Source organism: Zingiber officinale, chromosome 5B (genome assembly GCF_018446385.1).
Source record: "Zingiber officinale cultivar Zhangliang chromosome 5B, Zo_v1.1, whole genome shotgun sequence".
Classification (NCBI taxonomy): domain Eukaryota; kingdom Viridiplantae; phylum Streptophyta; class Magnoliopsida; order Zingiberales; family Zingiberaceae; genus Zingiber; species Zingiber officinale.
The window spans coordinates 2433181-2454702 of NC_055995.1; the positions used below are offsets into that span (position 1 = coordinate 2433181).

Below are 21522 nucleotides of genomic sequence, written 5' to 3' on the forward strand. Positions count from 1 at the left end.
TGCACTCCTAATTGAAATGTATTCGTTTTGTAAATAATTGATACGGAATTGTAATCTAAAAAATTTCACATTCGAAAATTTTTTTTCGGTTTATTAATTATTAAGAAGATAGGTTTTATTTTTTTTAAGAATTTAAATTAGTTAATAATGAACTAATTAAAGTTCGACGGGCGTCCATTAAAACGCTACAGATTCGCACGAGGATAGGCATGTAAGAAGGCACTGGCGAACACGCTCATGGTTTCTACTTTCCGTGCAACTGCAGTACGAAATAAAGAAGGGCTTGCGTTAATATGCACATAAAATCATGGTGTATAGTGCAGCGAAGAATAAGAATCGGCAAGATTAAATTGAAAACATCTATTATTTATGCTTAATCAGCATCTTGATGGCTCTCACGACAATTTAACTCTCTCTAGATCGCATGAGGCCGTCTGGAAGAGCTCGGTGAGAGTTATAACTTTTGATGTAATTAATTAACATCTGGATGGCATTTAGGAAAAACTAAAAAAGCGTCTAAAAATAATGAAAATTATAGAGAATATGTTTTCGATTAAAGAAAGCGCTTCAAAAGGCTGCCATAAAAACTGATTTCTGACGCCTTTTGAGTAATTGTTCCCATGAAAGAATTAATGAGAATCCGAAATCAGTTGAAAGTCTTTTCTTACTTCCAAACATACTGTTTTTTTTTTTACAATACACTTGTTTAAAATACACTTGTTTTAATAATAATAATAATAATAATAATAATTTTCCTATACGATGTGCAGAAAGCATTTCCAAGTGCATAATTAAACTATTAACTAGTGCTCATCTTTATCCACATAATTTTATCACACGCAAGTTGTTCGTCTGAATCATCGTTTGCCATTCTTTAAGCAATTGAGGTCTGAATCCGAGTACGAAACTTAAAACTATTCATATAAATCTATCAAACTGTTGTATGAAGCCAATGAGAAGTAAAGAACAAGGCTCTAATGTAGATCACTCGAGAGAATACCAACAGGATGGTGGAATTCCCACTTTAATGTTGTAAAATCACAAACCCAGAATCACGGAAAAGGTGCCTGGAACCATGGTCACCTTTGTCTTCTTCCTTCCCAGAGCTTCAAAATGTCATGGAAGCCTCAAGGCTATTTCCATAATTTAACAGTTTTGTCGTGGCTAGCAGAGGCCATCATCCCAGTGAAGCTCGACTGCGCCAAAGCTGCAATAACACCTTCATGTGCCTGGACAGTCATGGTTTGGTTCTCGATCCTATTCCATAGCTCCAATGACTGCATGAATTGGAACATATACATGAGCAATGGATGGATGCAATCCAATTAAGTCCCTCTTAATTTTAATAGCACTCATAGTAACCCCATGAGCACAACTAGTTGAAGAGACTGCGAAGGAACTACACTTTTCTAATCTTATAAAATCCACTTGCAGCAAATAAAATAATAGTATCTCTAAATAAAAGATGAAAAAATTTAATATCAAAGGGTTAGCCATTACAGATATTATAACTGAAAATAAAACCATCCAAGAGCAATTAGGTATTTTTGTTGCTAATAGGCAATAAATTAAGAGGATTAGTGGATTTAGTCTCATATCAGTAGTTTTAATTTCAAGGTTATATGCCAGGGACACAGCCAGAACATTACTTTAAGTGGGGTCATTAAATTTAAGGATAAAAAATTTGACAGAAGTAAATTAGACAAGAAGATAGTGTGTAAAAATGACATGAGTTGTAATAATGTTCATAAGTATTTAATGTGAAAGATAAGATTACTTTTTTCATCCAAATGTAAAAATGTCCATTCTTCACAGCGTTAGTATGAAATCATTGCAAAAATAATTCCAATATAAAAGAAAAAATTAAGGTAACATAAGTTTTCTAGTCTAAAAAAATATTTAAAATAGAAATTTAGATTGTTGTGCAGGTTGAACTGACTATCTTTGTAATATAGTATATAGTTAATTAAATCAATTAGAGTAGAATGTGATGAATAGAGGAAGATGAAGAAATTTGAGTGATATAGTTTGCACAAAATTGAATGAAGGGATAAATTCATGCAGCTGACCACAAATGCAAGACGCAAATGGAAGAAACTCAAACTACTAAAACAGAGCAAGCAACTTCTCTACAACACATAGAATACATCAAACGACAATACATTGTAGAACACACAGAATTATTACCTGATAGCCTCCAATAACCAAGATTTGTGAGTATCTAGGATGGAAGACGCACGAATGGAACTGGTTACCATTGGAGCTTAGCTCACTGATACAGTCCCATGTGCGTGTCGACCAAATTTTAACTAAATCCTGACTAACAGATGCAAGCATGTTGCCATTTGGATCCCAGCAAATAGATTGTAATCCTGTCTTATGACCCTACAGTTATTAAGAGAGAATTAACCAGTGAGAGAAAATTAAACATGGGTAATAGAAATTAGTGGTATCTACAAAATAACCTGTAAAGCCGATATCTTTGTATGGGTCTCAACATCAAAAATAGAAATTGTGTTCTCTGAAGCTGCAGCTAGAAATTGTCCACTTCTGGGTTGAAATCTCACTTGTATTGTACCACCCTGTCTCACGAACAAAGTTAGTTAAAATTTATGATCACTCTCAATCTAAAAAATGTAAAGACAAAAGAAACCAACCTTAAAACTATGTGTGCAAGAATATTGGCTGGCATTCCAGTACCGGATCTCACCATTGTCATCACAAGAACAAAATATATCCGTCTCTTTTGGATGGAAATCAAGGGAAGTTATTTGTGAGTTGTGCCCAGGGAAAACATGTAAACAATGAATTGACTACAAAATGGAAAAGAGAACAAATCAGCATCAAGCCAACTACCAACTTAAGCATAATTAACATAAAGCAAAGACATTTAGCTAACATAAGCAAATTACTATTTCTCAATAAATGAAGAAAAAATCATAAATGATTACCATTCTATGATATCAACAATAAGTACAATAAAAACTTAAAGTATTCATGATAACAAATAACAAATATATGCTTTAATTTTTTTCACTTTGTTGGAGTTAAATTGCCATTTATTGCTTTTATGACTTAATTAAAATATTCATGATAACAAATATATAATTTAATTTTTTTCACTCTTTTGGGGTTAAATTGCCATTTATTGCTTTTATGACTTGAAAGTCTGCCATAAAGAAAAATTATTATTGTTTTGTGCTGATGTTCTTGATACATCAACATTGTAAGAAAGACATCAACTCTATATATTTCAATTTCATGGTTTTAACAAAGAAAATGAGATTGACCCAGTATGGTTTTGTTACAAGAGCTCGATGAATCAGTGTAGTTTTATGTTTGCCCAATCGGTTTACATGACATCAATATTTTAATTATATGCAAGCAAAATCAGACAAGGACATAGTATGTATATAACTGATGCTTTGCCAAAGAGTTGGTGTGCCTGAGTTTATTATAAAAACAAATTGAGTTAATTACTAAATCGATAAGGAACTATTAAGGTTTTAACAAATCTGCCATGCAATTTCACTTTTACCAAATATATCATATACTTCTAATTTTGTCACAAATCTATCCAGTAAAAAAATGATCAAATCTTTAATTAACTCTTCATGGAAATATTCTCACATGACAATTCAGATCAATAGGTCAAAAATAAGTTGTCTCATTGTCCCAAGACCCATTTAGTTTAATTTGTAACCCCAACACAAACCTTTCTAATCAAGGGGCTGTCCCGCAAGACCCATTTAATTAAAAGATTATTAATTATATAATAGATTTAGATTACTATATTAGATTAATTTATAATGATAAGTTTGCACGTATTACAGGTTAGAAATGTGTTGTCGTGAATCGACTTATGAAATCCAAAACAACCTATTTGTTTGCAACTCATAAACAAGTTGACCTATTTATGACACAAGATGTTTAACACACCGACGCCTACAAATTTGTTGGTCAAGTGCAGGCCATGTTGTGAACAAATTGCATCAGTCCTTTGCCAACTCCATGACCATGTATCAAGCTTCTTATTATTAAAATTCTACAGCATCTATAGGTTGAAACATGCTTATCAGTACCTAATGAAATGGCTAGCTATAAAAGAGTAGAACAATAGGAATAGTGAAGTTTAGGGACATGAGTGGTACTTGCATATGGTTATGCTTTTGGTAGCTCGCATCCAGTAAATTTAGTTAGATTTCAGGTGATTTCACCACATCCTAAAAGAAAATGATCTATCACAATTCACAAGAAAGGAGCAGGTCAGTTTCAACGAAAGTATGAGGAAAGATGGCAAAGTACTCCATGCCAGTTCTGAATTATATTTTAATTCCCATTTATTACTTAAGATAGTAGCATACAAAAGGTCTACAATTGAGAAAGAAAACATCTCTACAAAGAACAGTTATTAGGAACTTCAGGATCATGCAAATCTTAAGATAAAGATCCCAATTGAAAAGGACAAAAACTCAATTAATTAATTTCTAAAAAGAGGAATTTCATTAGGGAAAAGATGATATATAGACATTTAGTGCAATTTATTTCAAGTTTGGACCTTTTGCTTTCTGTTACAAAAGGCAAACCTCATAATTAATGTCGTGTTGCTTCGACAGTAGTAGGAGGTAAAAGAAAGGAAAAGAAATAAAATCATTAATTTTTCTTATTTATTTGGACATAGTAAGGAGAAAGAACTTTAATTTCATCCAATTCCACTTATTTATTGTTTGCCGAAATTGGGCAGAAATGAAGAAAATGAACTTTATGGTATATTGTTTCTTTCCTTCCAATTTTTCCCCTAATAAACAAGAAGAATTTAGAATAGTAAAAAATAAGCTAATGTGCTTTCATTTTTTTCACTTAAACTATGTCATTTCTCTCATATTTCCTCCCCTCCCAATTAAAGACAACATGAGGCATCACACTACTTAGAACTGATTTGGTAAGCTATCGAAAGACAAAGAAAGTTGTTATACACAGTACATGAGAAGAAAAAGACTTGGAGAAAATGGAAATGCTCAAGAAAATCGTAGAAAAAAAAAAAAAAAAAGGTGCTGATGCCTTATCCCTGTGAATCAGCCTAAAATCACAAGCCTGTAGGCAAACATATCGGATTGGTGGGACATGCGACTACTGGAATTATCAAGCTAATCAGAACTTAATACCAGTTTATCATTTTCTGGCATGTGTACCTTCCCAAGTCCACAGTATGAAGTCTACAGCCTGAGGCCAGTTATTAAGAATTAAATGATGCAAACAGAAAAGGAAAAACTACTGTTTCTTCAGGATAATTCTTATATGCAGCAAATAACCCACAGTAAAAAGAAGGCGACAAACATAAAACTGACATACATCCGAAGCACTCCAAAGACGGACAGTTCTGTCAAAAGAAGAAGTTGCCAACTGAGTTGAATTTGGTCTAAAACAGATATCTGTGATGAAGTGAGAATGTTCTGGGGCACTGCTCACAGTTTGCAGTGACTCCATGTTCCAGAGGACAACCTATAAGATAAGATGAAAATTATCTGAAACCATGTAGAAAAAGTAAGTTGCATGAGATGCTAAATAAGTCTGTTAATTGTGCAAACAACAAGGGCATCACATGAAAATCAGCAAAGAAACTAATATTGCAAACCTCAACAGGGAAGAAACTAGAATAGAACATGAACAATCCAAAATAATATTTTTCTAGTTATTTGACACGGAGCCATCCATTTTGTGTTCATTTTCCTCCCATAGTGTTAATGGCAGATTCTTTGAGGCAGAACCTTGACCATGACAAATTTAATATCTTCCATAGTGTCAGAGTGGGCATGATTAGGAGCCCATTCTTTTTCTTCATTAGCACAGCAAAGCAAATTTAAAAACAAATTGGAACATGATGTTTTGCATAATCTTCAAAACTGGAACATTGTACAATGTCTAGCATCTACTAACAGCACTGAGATTCATCAGCATTCGATGTTGCCATCAAAAAATAAAACAAGGATTGTAGTTAACTATAGATGCGTACTTATATCTATCAATACATCCAAAGAAAAAGTAGTAGTATTTAACAACTATTGGGCTGGCTATATGGATCTTATCCACCATTGGACTTTACTAAATGTCACATTACAAATAACACCCTATTTATTAGATTTCTTCACCAAATTGTGAAAGCACCTTGCACAAAATTGATATCGCTTAAAAAATCAAATTGATTAGCTATATTACCATTAACCTGCTGGACAGGCATCAAACTCCTACTGAGTTGACAAAGAATGGGAAAAGGAAGAGAGATGCATATTTTTCTAGCCTCAGGAAGCCACATCATTTCCTCTTTTTTTCTATTTAATTTATTATCAAAATTGTATCCTCCAAATTTAATGTCTTTCTAGGTTTCCTCTTTCGACCATGGCAATTAAAATCCTTGCACAGCATCATCTTTCTTCTCCATCTCCAAGTTGTGGCCATGTATTTTCTTTAGAAGCTTACAGACATTGCACCCACCATTTCTTGATTGGCATGCACAGAGCTGGAGATGTCATTGGTGAACCTGGAGGCAAGGCTCATGACTTCATTTCATGTTTTGCATATCAAGGAAAAACAAAAGAGAAGGATACAAAACCTGTTGAATGATCCCAACACAATGTTGAAAGATTAAACTACTGCAAATTTTGATACAGAATTGTTTTCAGCATATTCATCATTGTATAAAATGTGAAGAATAATACAGACAAGAACTTCAATACCAACTCAACCATAGCCCATTGAAATTCAATTGGAAAATTATAGGCATCCAAAAATCAAAAAATTAGTAATGATAAAAATGATTGTGTAGTTTGTAGTTATTACTTTCTATTCAAAATGAATTAATTACAACAGTCAGTGTAAATAGAAATGAATCTTAATAAAAAATATAAGTTTAAACAACTACACATAGCATGCCCAAAGAAAGAAGCCACGGGCTTTTTCCTTGATTTATAAAAACGAAATATATATGTATATATGCAATAAATTTTGTCTTAGATTGTGAAGGTATATGCTAATGAATTTTGTTTTGAACCAAGATATATTGTAATTTTGGGGCATTCATTACGTAGGTAGTTGAACTAGAAAACTAATAATAAGGTTTGCTCTTAGAAACTCAAACCTATAAAACGTGACATAATATGTGATGACACATTAACACCAATGAGCACTTCAAAGCAACTTAATCTTTTCCGACCGACTTAAAAAAAAAAGGGGAATCACGTCCCTCTCCTACTTGTCTAATTCAAGCATCAAGCATCAAACATCACCCCCTTTTTTAAGCATGGTTACAGAACCAAGTATGCAAACATAATAAGTGCAACTCAATATGTAATTTTCTTGAGAAACCTAAAGAGGGTGCGGAGGCGTGCATAAAAGATCAATCACAAGTAGAACAGAGACACAGTTAAGTAGCCTTCTGGAAATTTCCCAAATACAGGTGATAGTGATTAGTAAGTATAAATCATTTCCTGTATCTAATAAATATTTTTTGAGACATATAATTCCAAAATATGATGCTTAACAGCTAGAGTAAGTCTCGTTTAACCAGAAAAGACAAGGGAAGAAAACAATTTTGAACTAGACAAGAAAAGTAAAATTCAAGCATCAAACATCACCCCCTTTTTAACCATGATTACAGAACTAAGTATGCAAACATAATAAGTGCAACTCAATATGTAATTTTCTTGAGAAGCCTAAAGAGGGTGTCGAGGCGTGCATAAAAGATCAGTCACAAGTAGAACACAGACACAGTTAAGGAGCCTTCTGGAAACTTCCCAGATACAGGTGATAGTAAGTATAAATCATTTCCTCTATCTAATAAATATTTTTTGAGACATATAATTCCAAAATATGATGCTTAACAGCTAGAGTAAGTCTCATTTAACCAGAAAAGACAAGGGAAGAAACTGATATTTGCATCAGTAGTTGAATGATCTGTGAATAAATTTCTTTCTCACTTAGAAAAATCAAATAACTGTAACATGGCAAGCACATGAAATTCATGTAAGGCCAGAAACTAATCTGATACTAGTGGATAAACATCATATTGAGCATTTCGCTTATACAAATGAAAAAATATATGCAGATATGTGTAATATTTTACCTTTTTATCATGTCCAGCACTAGCAAGCAATTTCCCATCAGAAGAAAAGTTGCAACAAACTACTTTGTTGTTCCCGGCTTGAATAGAACTAACGTCATTAAAACTAAAACCTAAAACAGATAGAGAAATGTAAACGGTTTATGTACTGGATATCTGGACCAGATGAATGAAACATTGAAACCAGTACCATTTAACGATTCCACATTGTTCTCAGCAGTACTTTTCAATGCAGCAAAAATGTCCTGTCCATCTCCATCATCATTTGACAGAAAAGATTCAACATTATCATCCAGTGAACCAACATCGCCGAAGTGCTCTAGGTCATCCTACGGGCCATGAAATCACATGATTTTACAAACTTACCAAATTGCATCTTCCATTGTCACTGACAATAACACTGGAAAATATGTTTATATGAATATACCAGATGACTTGAAGAAGCAAGCCTCCCTGATTTATCTGTTCCATACATCATCAAACTTTTTGACATAGTACTTGCATTTTGGAGGTTGCCAGACATTGAAACACCATCACCAGGTGTATGGATGGATGGAGTTGAGGGAGGTGAGTTAACAGAAGGTGCAGCAGTGTTTCCTGTGCCAGAGCTGTTTGCTGGTCCAGAAGAAGTTTTCCGCTTCCGTGCATTCTTGGAGTTAATTGATCAAATCAACCAGTTTAATTTTATTTTACAAAAAGTGCAAATGCTCAGTGAGAGATTATAAATGCAGATATGGAGCGGGGATCAGAAACTTCATCAGTTAACATTGCAATAGAAAAATGTAAATAAAGGAAGAAATGAATAATGTCTGGTACCTGCTGTATCTGTTGTTGCTGCACAAGTTCCTGAGTTTGTTGATTAGATGACTGCTGCATCTGAGTTGCCTTCAATACATACACAATCATAACAGAAAATGCTACTTTAGTATTCATATGATAGCCAACACTAAGAACATAGAGTAAAAAAATTGATCAATACAAACAAAAAACTCTCAGATGAAGAAGAATTGGATATTGATATACAAGAAAGCAAAAAACAAGTTAAGAGTATAAGAGCTTTATAGGGTGGTTAATGGATTTAAATTTTTAATTGTGTTAAATTGATAGGGAAAAACTTGGCCTTCTTTGGTTACAAAAATTTTCAGAAAACTTTTCTAAATTTGAAAAACAAACGAGATAAATATTTAAAACCGACTTTTTTGACATATTTTAATTTATTAGAGGTGAAAGATGCTATAAATATTTTTTTTTTCAAATTTCGATTATTTCATTTTCTGAACATAGTAAACTAAATGAAAAAATCACTACCTATTTTAATTATTTGTTGACATAAAATTACAAGTAGACCCTAATAGCTATACATGTTATAAAATCAGACCCTCAATAGCAGCAGAACAATTCTTTTTCCATATAATTCCACATCATCTTAATTAATATAATTGATTAGTAAACTTAATAATTATGCATTGCATTCATCATTACCAAAACTGCACTCTATAATCATTTACTGCATGTTTTGAACCACTGCTTTTATTATTTTCTTTTAAAAACTTTTCCATATTAGCTTTGCTTGGAGAAAGCAATGCAACTGTTGGAAAAGATTTGGCTTCGTGATATTGGCAGTACAAGATTGTTTTCTTCAAACATGGATATGTACATATATTCATCCCTTACTTTTCTTTAAGTCTTGAGGTTTTTACATAATCTAACATGCTTAGAAAAGCTGAAGATTGTACATGAGATTGAAAACTTCAGAAGACTAAACTAGGGAAAATAACATTAAAGTAGGGCAAAGTTTGTCCGAGAAATTTAGGTAATCCACAAAAAGGTAACAAATTATAATCCTACTAACGTTATTGTTTTTAGTCTCTATTTGACATTTTTTTATCCATCTTATTTTTACATATATATAAGTGGTGCTAAAGCACTTATTATTATATTATAATATAATGGTATTTTATATATAAATTTATTCATATGCTATTTATTATTTTATTATCATATTATATATGTAGATTGTAATTGGATTTGTAAAAAAATCACTGGTTACTTGTTATGCATATAAATCTGACTAATAGTACACAGATTATATTATACATGTATATGCTATAGATTAATGAATATTGGTTATTTAAATTTTTTTTGTTTGGAGTTGGAATTAATAAGAATATAAGAAGATATAATTTTTCTTACTAGTATTTACTATTAAATTACTTTATAGCAATACAGGCAGTTAATTGTGAGTACTTTTTTAGTAGTCGCAAATTTAACTAATTTGACAATATAATATCTCAAGATTAATTAAATAATTGTTATTAATTATTAGTAAATTACATTTAAAATAAAATAAAAGTATTTACTTTTTTTTTGCAACGAATATAATTCACTAATAAACTCACACTTTGCACTGGTTGGAATTAAATTACAATATAGTTCCTTAACATTTCTCCTTAATTTGAATCAAACATATGTAGAAACTTAGTCACCCATATACTTAATCCTATGATCTCTTAAGGACTTGGTTACTGAATCCCCTAATCGATCTTTAGAGCTACAAACTGCCTCTAACTTCATTGGGTTGTACCTTATTAAGTAGCGACCAATCATTGTGTTTTATCCTCTGGTCCAACACTAGAATAGATATTATGTGCATGGCATATTGACGGTTCCAGCTTCATGACCTCTTTAAAAGCATGTCTTGCCTTGGTCATCAATTGTTCAACACAAATAAACTCATGCAACTAGGGAAATATCATTGTACTGCTCTGTACTTGATCAGTGCATCATCTGTTTTTTACTCTAAAAACACAGATTACCTCCCAGAAGGACATAGAAACCCGATGTAGAACTTATGTTTATGGAATAACTTATTAAATTAGCATCAATGTCCATATAATTTGATAGTGAACTCAAGCCAGATGAGGACCTTTCCTTCAAGTAATTTTTTTCAAGAATAGCAAATGAGCATAACATGAAGTCACAATACTGACTCATTCTGCTAACTGAAAATCATATGCTTGGTGTTGTAAATATATGGTAATTCAGTTTTGCAACTAGCATTTTTTTACTTTCTTGAATTAGTTAGTAGAACTCCCACCACAACGTCCTGTTTACATTAGTTTAGAGTTAAAATCTGAGGGTATCAACTATTGAGTGCTTAGCACCCAAGATAGCAGGCTCTAGCAAATCATGCAAATTTTTATTGGAAGGTGGATTACCTCGAAATATATTTGGTCACATTTATCCCTGTTCCACAGTTTTAATAAAGTGCCTCAAGCCCTGACCCTTTTAGATTCATCACCTAGTTACATAAGCAAACCTAACTTCATGAAGCACCACCTACTATGTGAACCACCATCTCTCCACAAGCCACCGACATGACATCATAACCCTTTTCCATGCAGATATCTTCACACCTCCCATGCTCAGTCACTTTGCATCCACACTAGCAGCCAGCACTAGCTTGAGCACTAGAGTCCACAAGGGAAGTTGCCCATCCTCATCTTTAGTGCATCCTACAAGCTGCAACTCTACAAGTGACAGTAATGACCGCTAGCTCACACAGCTAGCTATCACCACAATCCTATCCAACATTGTGAGATCTATATGCACATGGTTGTTCGCTTCAGCCATTAGTACCCAACTTGCTATTGTAGCAATTCTTCATTATGTTCAAAAATCCAGTATGACTTCCTTGTTGCCATGCACATTGGCATTGCCCTAGCCAAATTTAAAACCTAGCATCATCTTCCTCTCCTTCATCACAGTGACCAATGCATCCTCAGTAAAGAGGCCACCACATTTGCCTGCTCATAGTCCTTCTCATCTGGGATCACCAAAGTTCCAATAGAGCAACCATGGGAAACCTACAACAAACTCTTAAAAGGTGGTCATTAATTTTAAGAAACCCAGAGATCTCCGAATCCACCTTTTATTACTACAATATCAACCTAGTCACCTTCTCTAACTTTTAGATCTAGGCTTACATCCGTTCACATCTTAGCTGGGCAAGATCCAATAACACATCCTGCCAAATCCGGAGTAAACTCTTCCTCTTCAACGTGAGAAGAGTGTAGCTTGCTCTCACTCGTCTTTTCAAGGTCACATTGTGAAATGGGAGTCTATTTGTAGGGACAACCTGAACAATAAATATGGTATTCTCATGTTGTTAGTTCAAGCAAAGGACCCTACTATGCTACGCATCTCTAGTGCTGAACCAAGAAGATGTTCTCAATTTGTTGGGTTGAGTTATTAATCATGTTTCTATCTTTCCTCCAGGACTTTCAATTGTTTTCCTTTTCCATATCTTGTGTGTTGCAATATGTGCCACATTGGGAAGAATTTATTCATGAGATCTCTTTCTCCATCAATATGCATCGCTATAATATGCCTCCAAGATCGCACAAAGAAGCAAGTTGCAAGCTCAAGCTCTGGAGCAACCTGAGAGGAGAGACCAAGTGGCATTGTTCAAAGAGAAGGAATCACCAAATAATGGCCTCAGGTCAAATGCAGATCCACATAGGGAATCCTCTAGGTGTTGGGTTCTGCAATAACAATGAGAACCACCCACAAGATCTATACTAATTGAGGAAGTCAATGTACGGTCATAGGGTTATTAGTGAAGTCATGCTGGGCAATAACGATGTCATAAATGGATTGCAAGAGGCTCCACAGGGTTGGCGTTGGGGTCTACCAGAGTACCAGGAATATTAGAAGATAGGATGAAGGATTAAAACTTGTTGTGGTTATAGAAAGATGAGGAAAATACACAGCAGATCACAAGAGAAGATTGTAATGAAAGCAATGAAACTTGTGAACTAATACTGAATAATGCATTAGGAACCTAGATCTAATCGCAACTGAGTGCAAGTGAGAAATTGATAAATTTTGTGTCCCTCGACCAACGAATCTAATGGAGTTGTGTGCCTCAGTTGGTGTCTAGCAAGGGGAAATGATTTGAAAACCAAAGTTTTATTTTCAAAGATGCTAATGTTGGGGATCGGAATATCTTCTAAAGGCCCCAAAACCAAATTGATCTTGGAAATACACCACGAACTAGGAAAAAAGTAATTTATTACCAAAAGAACTTAATTGAACTTGGAGATAAATATTCTATCTTCTACATAAATTATTCCCTAAATTACTGATACAAATTTACCTACTTTCTCTTGAGTAACTCAAAATAAAATGTGTATATAATATTCAAAACTTCCTAATTAAAAATCACCTCATTAATTCACATCATAAAGGCTTCAAAACTTCAGAATAAATCATCAAATTTGTGAGCTAGAATGAGAGAAATAACTGTCTTCCTCATCAAGACAGACCAATGCCATGCTTCTATTTCTGCAGTCAGTGTAGCTTCTTATGCATGGTGAGAAGCAAAGAACAATTACTGGTATGGTCTGATGAAAAAACTAGAAATTTCAAAGATATGCAGGAAAATATGCAATTCCTATTATATATGATTAGTAATTATTTCAAGATAATTCATGTTCAACTATTTCCTGCGAAGAAACATCTTTAGGGGAGGGGGATGTAAGTGATTCGCTCCCTCCATGAAACAATATGAGAATGAAAATGATGCATATTTAGTATGAATGAAGAAATGCATAAAGAAATGTGCCAGATACGAATCTAAATTGTGGTTGATAAACCTCATATGTTAACTTTTCCAGAATTACTCAGTAAAGTAAATTGTTACTAGAGAGATGACCTTCAAGAAAGCTTGATCTTGTGTGACCTTCGGCGAACTTGACTGACTAGGAGAACCTATTGACGCATCATTGCCATTCATTTGACCATCTTTTCCACTGAGTACACTCCTTGGCAATGCTCGAAGCCTGCGCGGATCCATGCCACAGTTAGATGAGTCAATATTGCTTTGTGGTTGAGCCTGTGCCAAAATCTGCTGTTGGTTGGGGGATAGAAGCTGAAATTGGCTTTGATTTGGCAGAAAGGGCTTGTTTACTTGAGGACCAAAATTTGGACGTAATTGATCAATTCCCTGTTAATTAGCATACAGTATAAGAAAACAAACAAACAAAGATCATTCCCTAGAGAAGAAGAAGAAGAATAGTCATACTGTCAAAGGCCAGCCTTTCAGGGGAAGACCACTTACACCTTGAGTCATTCCTGCAAAAAGGGACAGAGTGAAAGTAGGACAAGATGTACACTAGACGTTCATAACTGAAATTTATTTCAAAACCAGAAAAGACCTCTACTTGCAAGTAACTTCTTTTCAATGAACTCCTTATTAATCTAGCACTTTTTTACTATTGGAGTAACAGACAGAATTACAGATAAATTATTTAACCAACCCCTAATATACAAAAACTAAATAAAGAAGTGCCAAACAGATTGATATTAGCAACTAGATCAGAACCTCTCTGTAAGTAGTTGATAGTTTAGTCAATTGATGAAAGAATAGGATACCGTCCTTTCCAAAATCCAACACCTTGACAATTCTGCTGGACATAACTTTCAATCTTGCATTGATTTTAATACCAACTCTTGGCTAAGAATGGAGTAAGAACATTAGCCTGTATTTTGATGAATATGACACAATCCCCAAAAAAATCAAGAGCAAATGTACGTTGCATAAATTACAGTTGGAACAAAAATAGATTCACTGTTCAAGCAGTATTTATTGGACAAAAGAGTGAGGCGTCATCCCCGAAACATTCAATTCAATTCCACTCTTGTGGAGCAGTTGATATCTCAAATTTCTCAATGCTTAACCAGTCCAACCTTTAGTGTATTAATGTTATTGTTTACAGACAGTATCTAAATTATGATTCGATAATTTTGGTAATCTCAGAACTTGTTGGAATCATGAGATGAGGATGATCAGTAGTGGGGGAATACAGTCTATGCCTACAAATACAATCTCTGATTTCCTCTTACTAATTCTTAGCAAGGTCATATACAATTGGCAGTGGAAATAAACATTAACACAAACAAAGCATATACCACACACTAACACAACAAGTTTATGTATTCAGCAGCCCTCAAGGCTTCTTTTCCAGGACACATCATCCTTCGGCAGATCACTCTTGAATCCCCTCTATGTTTTCTCCTTGGCAGCACCAGAGTTGAGAAATCTCCTCTCAAAACATATAAAAGAGGTTTTTAGAGAAAATAAGATCATTACAATAAAGGATTCAATAGATGTTACTTATTAATCATAGGTCTGATTAGCAGCCCTTTAAATTTTTTTATAGCATTTTCCTTGAATTCAAATGTTGAAGTTGTTGTGTTGTGCTAGCATCGATCAATTGACTGCTTCACTATAGTCATCATCTAATCCTGGCATTGCGTCTTCCATTAATGGCTTCTTTGAATCTGTCTACTGTAGTGTCAGTCGACTAGTCATGGGCATCAATCGACTATTCCATGTTAGTCAACTGCTCAATTGGCTGGCTCCCAAATATAAACATTTTGTTTTTTCTCCTTAATTTGAGTTGACTACCTAGTAGATTCAACCATCAATCACCTGGTTTCCACATCAATCAATTGATCAAGCCACAAACTCCAAACACACTTTAGGGTATTGGATTTCTAACTATTTTCGTAAGTTGACTCCATCACCAGATTGGAATTGGATCCAAGGATTCTCGACTACAATATCATAATGAACAAGCCTCGGTTAAGTTGAAAATTACCCTCTTCTATGTACATGTGCTATCAACTCTCAGCTTGCCATACATCTTTGTCACATGGCCCTCTCCTGTTAAGTTTCTCGTCCCTCCAATGCACCTGAGCCCTTGGCTCACTCCTCATTATCCTTCACACTCCGCTTACATAGTCTCCTTCCATGGCATAGCTCCATTCCGATATTTCTAGTCCTTGAGTCCCTCAGAACTCTCATACCATTCTTTTTCGATCTCCATGGACCTCTAGTCATCAAGCAACCAAGACCTTGGTCACACCAAATCGTCTTCATATGTGTGTCCACTAAGTCCTACCTAACTCAAAACACATATCAAACAAAACCACAAATCCTAACTTAAATTCTTTGCCCAAACATCAAAACCTAAAACTTAAACCTGACCACTAGTGCAGGATTATACAAACATTAGTGTCCTAAATTGATGTTGACTAGTTGGAAATGTTATAGTGAATATAGCTTTTAAAGTACATGGCAACTACTTGGCTAGCCTATGAAATGGGACATCCTACCAATAAAAAAAAGGGCAGCCCGGTTATCTTTAGCCAAGTTGCAACCACAGCATCATACATGAATAAGTCAATGACTCATCCAAGCACTAGGTCAATGGGTTACTAGTTGTAGAGATGGATCAACTAGTCAAACCTTACAAGAAATGTAAAAGTATACTTTAAATACTAAAATCAGTAAAAGAACAAAAGATCAAAAAGGGTGAACAGAGTCAACCTTGTATGCTTATAAGCTTCAAACTAAGTCAATGCATGTATTTTGCATTTTTTGTAACGTAAGCATAGAATTTCCATAAAATCTACAAATTAGGTCCAACTTTATAAGTGTAATTATTAATAATTGAAAATTCACCTACATGTGTCTAAGCAAATCATGTTCTCTAATTTGAAGTAGAAAAATTGTAAAAGTAGATATATCTAAATTGAAAAAAGTTGGGTTCCAAAATTATATTACACGGAAAATGGTATTATCACACATTCAATCATACAATGGACATACCATTCTCTAATTATTTCCTTTTAAGGAAAATGGAAGGGGTAAAGTCCAATAAATCAGATGCAACAGTATGAACCTTACCAACTAAGCTAGCTAGCAGCTTTGTTTTATATATTATATATAAATGAGGGAAGACTCCGGGAGACAATTAGGCAATGTAAAAGTATGACAAATATACACATTAAACGAGAAAGAAAAATACCAAAGAAGACTTGATTAGCAATGATAAAATAAAATAAAATTTATTCAAATATAGATAATGATATAAGGGGATAGAGCCCAATGGTGTAGAAGAATCTATATAGTTGACTCCACTAGAAAGAAAAACACCAAAGAAGAATTGATTAGCAATGATAAAATAAAATAAAATTTATTTAAATATAGATAATGATATACTAGGGATAGAGTCCAATTGTGTAGAAGAATCCATATAGTTGACCCCACCTAGTGGGATAAGGCATGGTTGTTATTGTTGTAATATAAATAAAAGAACCCAGAGGCACTACCTCATAAGATCATATTCTCAAAGAATAAACAACTCATGATACTCATCAAATCTGCATCAGATAGCTAATTTCCCATTTATTTTTTTATTTTTCTTTTCCAGTGGCAATTGGAGCGTTAATTGCTTCAAAGGTTGCTTGGTAATTTACCACATCATAGAAACTCAATCCTAATCTTTTTTATTTTTACAGGTTTCTTGTTTCTACTCATGATAGGGCTTAAAATTAACTAACATTCAATAAATCTTAAATTGTAACCATTTCATAGAGGAATATATTTTCCAATGACAAGCTTCGACTATTGTAATGTAAGTGAATGTTTAATAACAACAGTATTATAATTTTAGCTATCAAAATAAAATAGCACCAAGATCACAGTCAGTCAAGGACTAATTTCGACAATTTACCAAGGTAGTACAATACACACACACCCATTTATATGGAGTACAATGGAAATCGGTATGACTTCCAAGCCTATACAAGGCATTAAAAGAAGAGAACAAAGGCAAGTCCCTATAGATCAATGAGGACCTGAGATCATGGTTGGGTTGAATAAATTATAATGTAATAATTCCAAGGACTCTTCTCAAATCAAAATTTGTGACAGGGACACCCCCTTAGGGAAACGTTGGTGCTAGTCATTAAAAATTTGTCAAGTTTTTGCACATTTATCCATATACAATTTTTCTATTCATCAAAGGCAACGATTAAAAATATTTTTTCATTAAATTGCAGAGAAGTCACTAACCAGAGCCACATAGTCCAGATTTTGCTTGCATTATACCATGGCCATACAACGAGGGATCCATATTCAAAGATCGTTGGGCGGCACCCATGATACCTTTAATGTCCTGCAGTAATTAAACAAAGCACTAGAAGACCCAAGAGAATAAAATATCACAGATTAAATTATGCAAGGGACACATGGTGCAAAATTTTACAGATGTCTGTTGATTCTGTCCTTGAACATGCTGTGTTGCGGGAGATCCAGTGACAGGGTTACTTTGGATAAATTGTCTACACCCACATATTAGAAAGAACAATTAGGTTACGAAAAAAAATCCTAACTGAAGGTTGGTTCTAATTTTTTTTATTTAATTAAAAAACTAAATAATAAATAAATACCCAGGATGATTGGTTGCAGACTTGAGAAGTACAACTCGATTAGCATCAAGAAGTTGTGGGGATATTTCACCATCCATGGTTTGTGGCTGCTTCATTCGCTCTTCATACAGTTTAGCAGCCAATAAACTAGCAGTTGGTGGCCCTGAAATACCATTTGTGTTTGTAGAGCTTATTGTCCCATTGAGAGTCCCATTGAGAGCCAGATGGTTAACACCTCTTTGTTGCAGTTGAGCCTGTTGCTGTATGAGTTGCAACTGCTGCATCTGTAATTGCCTTTGATGTTCTTCCTTTGCTTTTGCCCGTTGTGTCTGCAAGAAGAAACAAGCTTTATTAAAGAGTTTAATTATCTTGGACAAGGATATGGTCTAATTGTAAATTTTTATCCAAGACTTATGTTGAAACCTAAAAATTGCGGCGTACAATTTCCACCAAAATAATTACCTCTATGTATGCCGCGGCAACTTGAGAATGTTTTTCATTTGTTCTTGCTATGAAGATATCCCAAAACACAGACCACCACTCAAACAAAAAACCACCAGGAGCATCAATTGCTGCAAGTAAAGCACAGGTTCATGAATGCCCAGGAAGAAGAATGAATCCTCCAAGCAATTCAGATATGATTGGAGAAGTACAACTTAAGAATCTATTTATAAGAATTCTGACATCATGCAGATATCATTTACATAAAAAAATATTTTAACATAAGGTACTTTATATTTTTGTATTATCTAAATTACAGAGAAAAAATATTAATAACTTTTTTTTATAATAATTTTCAAATTTTAAGATTTGATATTTGCATATGGCCTATATATATGTTATTGTATCATCTGTATGCCCTGTAAGGTAATTGCTTCCAAGGTCAAGATTACAAATCAACATTAGATTTGGACAACTTCAACAACGGCATTAACAGGTAGGATGAAGAAATGATTAATGATCATTTGAAATTGTACCAACACTTGTAGAATTAAGGCCCATTGCAAATGAACTAGTAATCATATGTTATTTGCAAGAGAAAGCTTGCAAATTCATTCAAGTGCTATTTGTAGCTTTCTATTCAGAAATAATCAAACAGCCCAAAATTGCATGATGGGTTGCTGAACGTTTCAAGGTGCTCATAGAAGAAACCTCCTTGCTATTAGAAACATGAAATCATAACTTTATTAAAAAAAAAAAAATTGATGAAAAGATTATTTAAATCATTTTTAACATTTGTTGAATTTATAAGATCTTCCCAAAAGTATCGCATTCCTATTCTGTGCAGTAACTAGTAATCGAGGTGGCGGATAATGGTGGATACTTAAATCAATCAACATAATGATCTGTCATATACAATAACAAAATATTGTCCAATTCTTACCGTATATTGTGTATTAACATGAGCATTTTATCCCAGCTACAATGTTGGATAAAACTGTTATTATCCTAGCCATATGATGTCAAAATGTCATACAAAAATGTTCAAAATTACAAGTTAGATAGATAGCCAACCCGCAAGAACCAAGGGTGGGCATATACAACAAGATTCAGTAAATAAGTAGTAGCACATCAGAAAAACTATTGCAGGGAAGTGGCATCACAAACAAATAACATCTCCTGTTTGGTTTTCATAAGATAGTAATCAAAAACCTAATTCATATACATATAAATAACAGGTGAAAAAGAGAAAAATACTAACCCACGGGATCAGTCGCGACTTTCCCTTCTTCCTTGAAAGCTTTTGCAGTAGCTTGCAAATTTCTTTTCAATAGATAATCATGTATATAAACATCAAGCCTAACAGAACATCAAATGGGGCAAAATTAGGGGAAAAGAGCTACAATCAAATAATCGCCGAAATGAGAAGACCAAAGCGAGGATATAATAATAAGAAGAAAAAGAACTGGAAAAAAACAAAAACAAAAAACTCACATCTTATCAGCCTCCCAATTACTCTGAGCCATACCTTCCCCTCCAGGACACGATATGAGGATAAATATCGACTTCCTGTTTCCTTCAAGCTTCACCACCAAATCGTCAAACATACATTAGTTTATCCAGCCAATGATCCGGAAAAAGCAGAAAGGGAACCATGGATTCAACATTTAGATCGAGATCACGTCCTGCATTATAAGAAAATGAAATATTCCAGTTTGACAAAAGAAACGAACTCGAGTTGACTACTTCCGCATACAAATCTCACAATTTCACTTTGAGAAACTATGCCAATTGCGAGGAATCCAACCACCGGAGCGGCATCAGAACAGTCATCATGATCGATTATGAACCTCTATGGAAAGGAATACGAGAGAATTAAGATCGGTAAACGATGTGGGGAGGAGGAAGAGATCGATGCGTCAAATGGGACGATTAGGTTGCCCAATCGGGGGAGGGACCGAAATCGCCAAGGGTCTGAACTTTGGAGGGTGGAGAAGGAGATCAAAAACCGCTGCTGTTTTTCGAGCTTTTCCGGCTCGGATCCGGGCCATGAGTATAAGCATGAGCGATAGCGTCCGAATCAAATCAAGGATGCAATTTGGGGGCGGAATCCTCATATTACGTTATATGCGGGGACTGGACTTACCAGATCGAGACCAGTAAACGGAAACTAGTGAGTAAGAAAACAAGGTTCGCATATGGCCTTTATGCGGATATTCAAATTGGACATTTCGTCCGAGGCACGGGGCGATGGACCGACATCGAATCCAAAGCAGTGGTTTGTCACATGGAGCACATCTTAGCCGTTGGGTCAAACAACGAAGCAGTACCGACCGCAGATGGAGACTGTGGGCTCCGCGGTTACGTGTCTGCACCAGCTAAATTGTATTTAAAATTTTAACTAAATTACGTGTCTTATCCTCAAACAAATCAAAGGATTTGTTCTAATCAGTTTTTTGGATATTGTATTAACAAATTGAATAAATTATTTCTCTAATTTATATTTCAAGTAAAAATGTAAAATGATAATCCAACATATAACCTTTAATTTAACTTTTTATTTAGTCCTATTAAATCGGGATTAAGATACTATATCGTATCGATCGAAACGGACGAAACATCTCATTCCGTCCGTCGATCGGTACCGGTACGACTCCGGTACCAAGCCTCGCTGTAGCAAATAG

General features: G+C 34.3%; 1 protein-coding gene across 4 annotated transcripts; it reads right to left on the bottom strand.

Moving 5' to 3' along the window:
- Positions 1-847: 847 nt before the first annotated feature.
- Positions 848-20908, bottom strand: LOC121983910 (transcriptional corepressor LEUNIG_HOMOLOG-like). 4 transcript variants are annotated; one of them, XM_042536603.1, is made up of 18 exons: positions 20604-20908; positions 20333-20421; positions 20100-20197; positions 18860-18969; positions 18419-18726; positions 18235-18310; positions 18042-18144; positions 14202-14251; positions 13833-14123; positions 8933-9001; positions 8544-8765; positions 8307-8445; positions 8120-8229; positions 5353-5502; positions 2658-2813; positions 2466-2582; positions 2188-2385; positions 848-1277 (listed from the first exon to the last, which is right to left on the bottom strand). In XM_042536603.1, the coding sequence occupies exons 2-18, from the start codon at positions 20362-20364 to the stop codon at positions 1134-1136; spliced, it is 2373 nt and encodes a 790-aa protein (XP_042392537.1). In that variant the 5' UTR covers positions 20365-20421; positions 20604-20908; the 3' UTR covers positions 848-1133. The 4 variants fall into 4 exon arrangements, with proteins under 4 accessions (XP_042392537.1, XP_042392534.1, XP_042392535.1 ...); XM_042536600.1 differs by having other exon boundaries at positions 20333-20523; XM_042536601.1 differs by having other exon boundaries at positions 20333-20523; positions 20595-20908.
- Positions 20909-21522: the final 614 nt, after the last annotated feature.

Excerpts from the sequence above, each read along its gene's own strand:
- LOC121983910 (XM_042536600.1), bottom strand. The coding sequence starts at position 20,445 with ATGTTTGACGATTTGGTGGTGAAGCTTGAAGGAAACAGGAAGTCGATA. Across the intron at positions 18,727-18,859 it reads TTGCCGCGGCATACATAGAG|ACACAACGGGCAAAAGCAAA; the intron begins GTAATTATTTTG and ends TTCTTCTTGCAG. Across the intron at positions 18,145-18,234 it reads GACAGAATCAACAGACATCT|GACATTAAAGGTATCATGGG; the intron begins GTAAAATTTTGC and ends TAATTACTGCAG.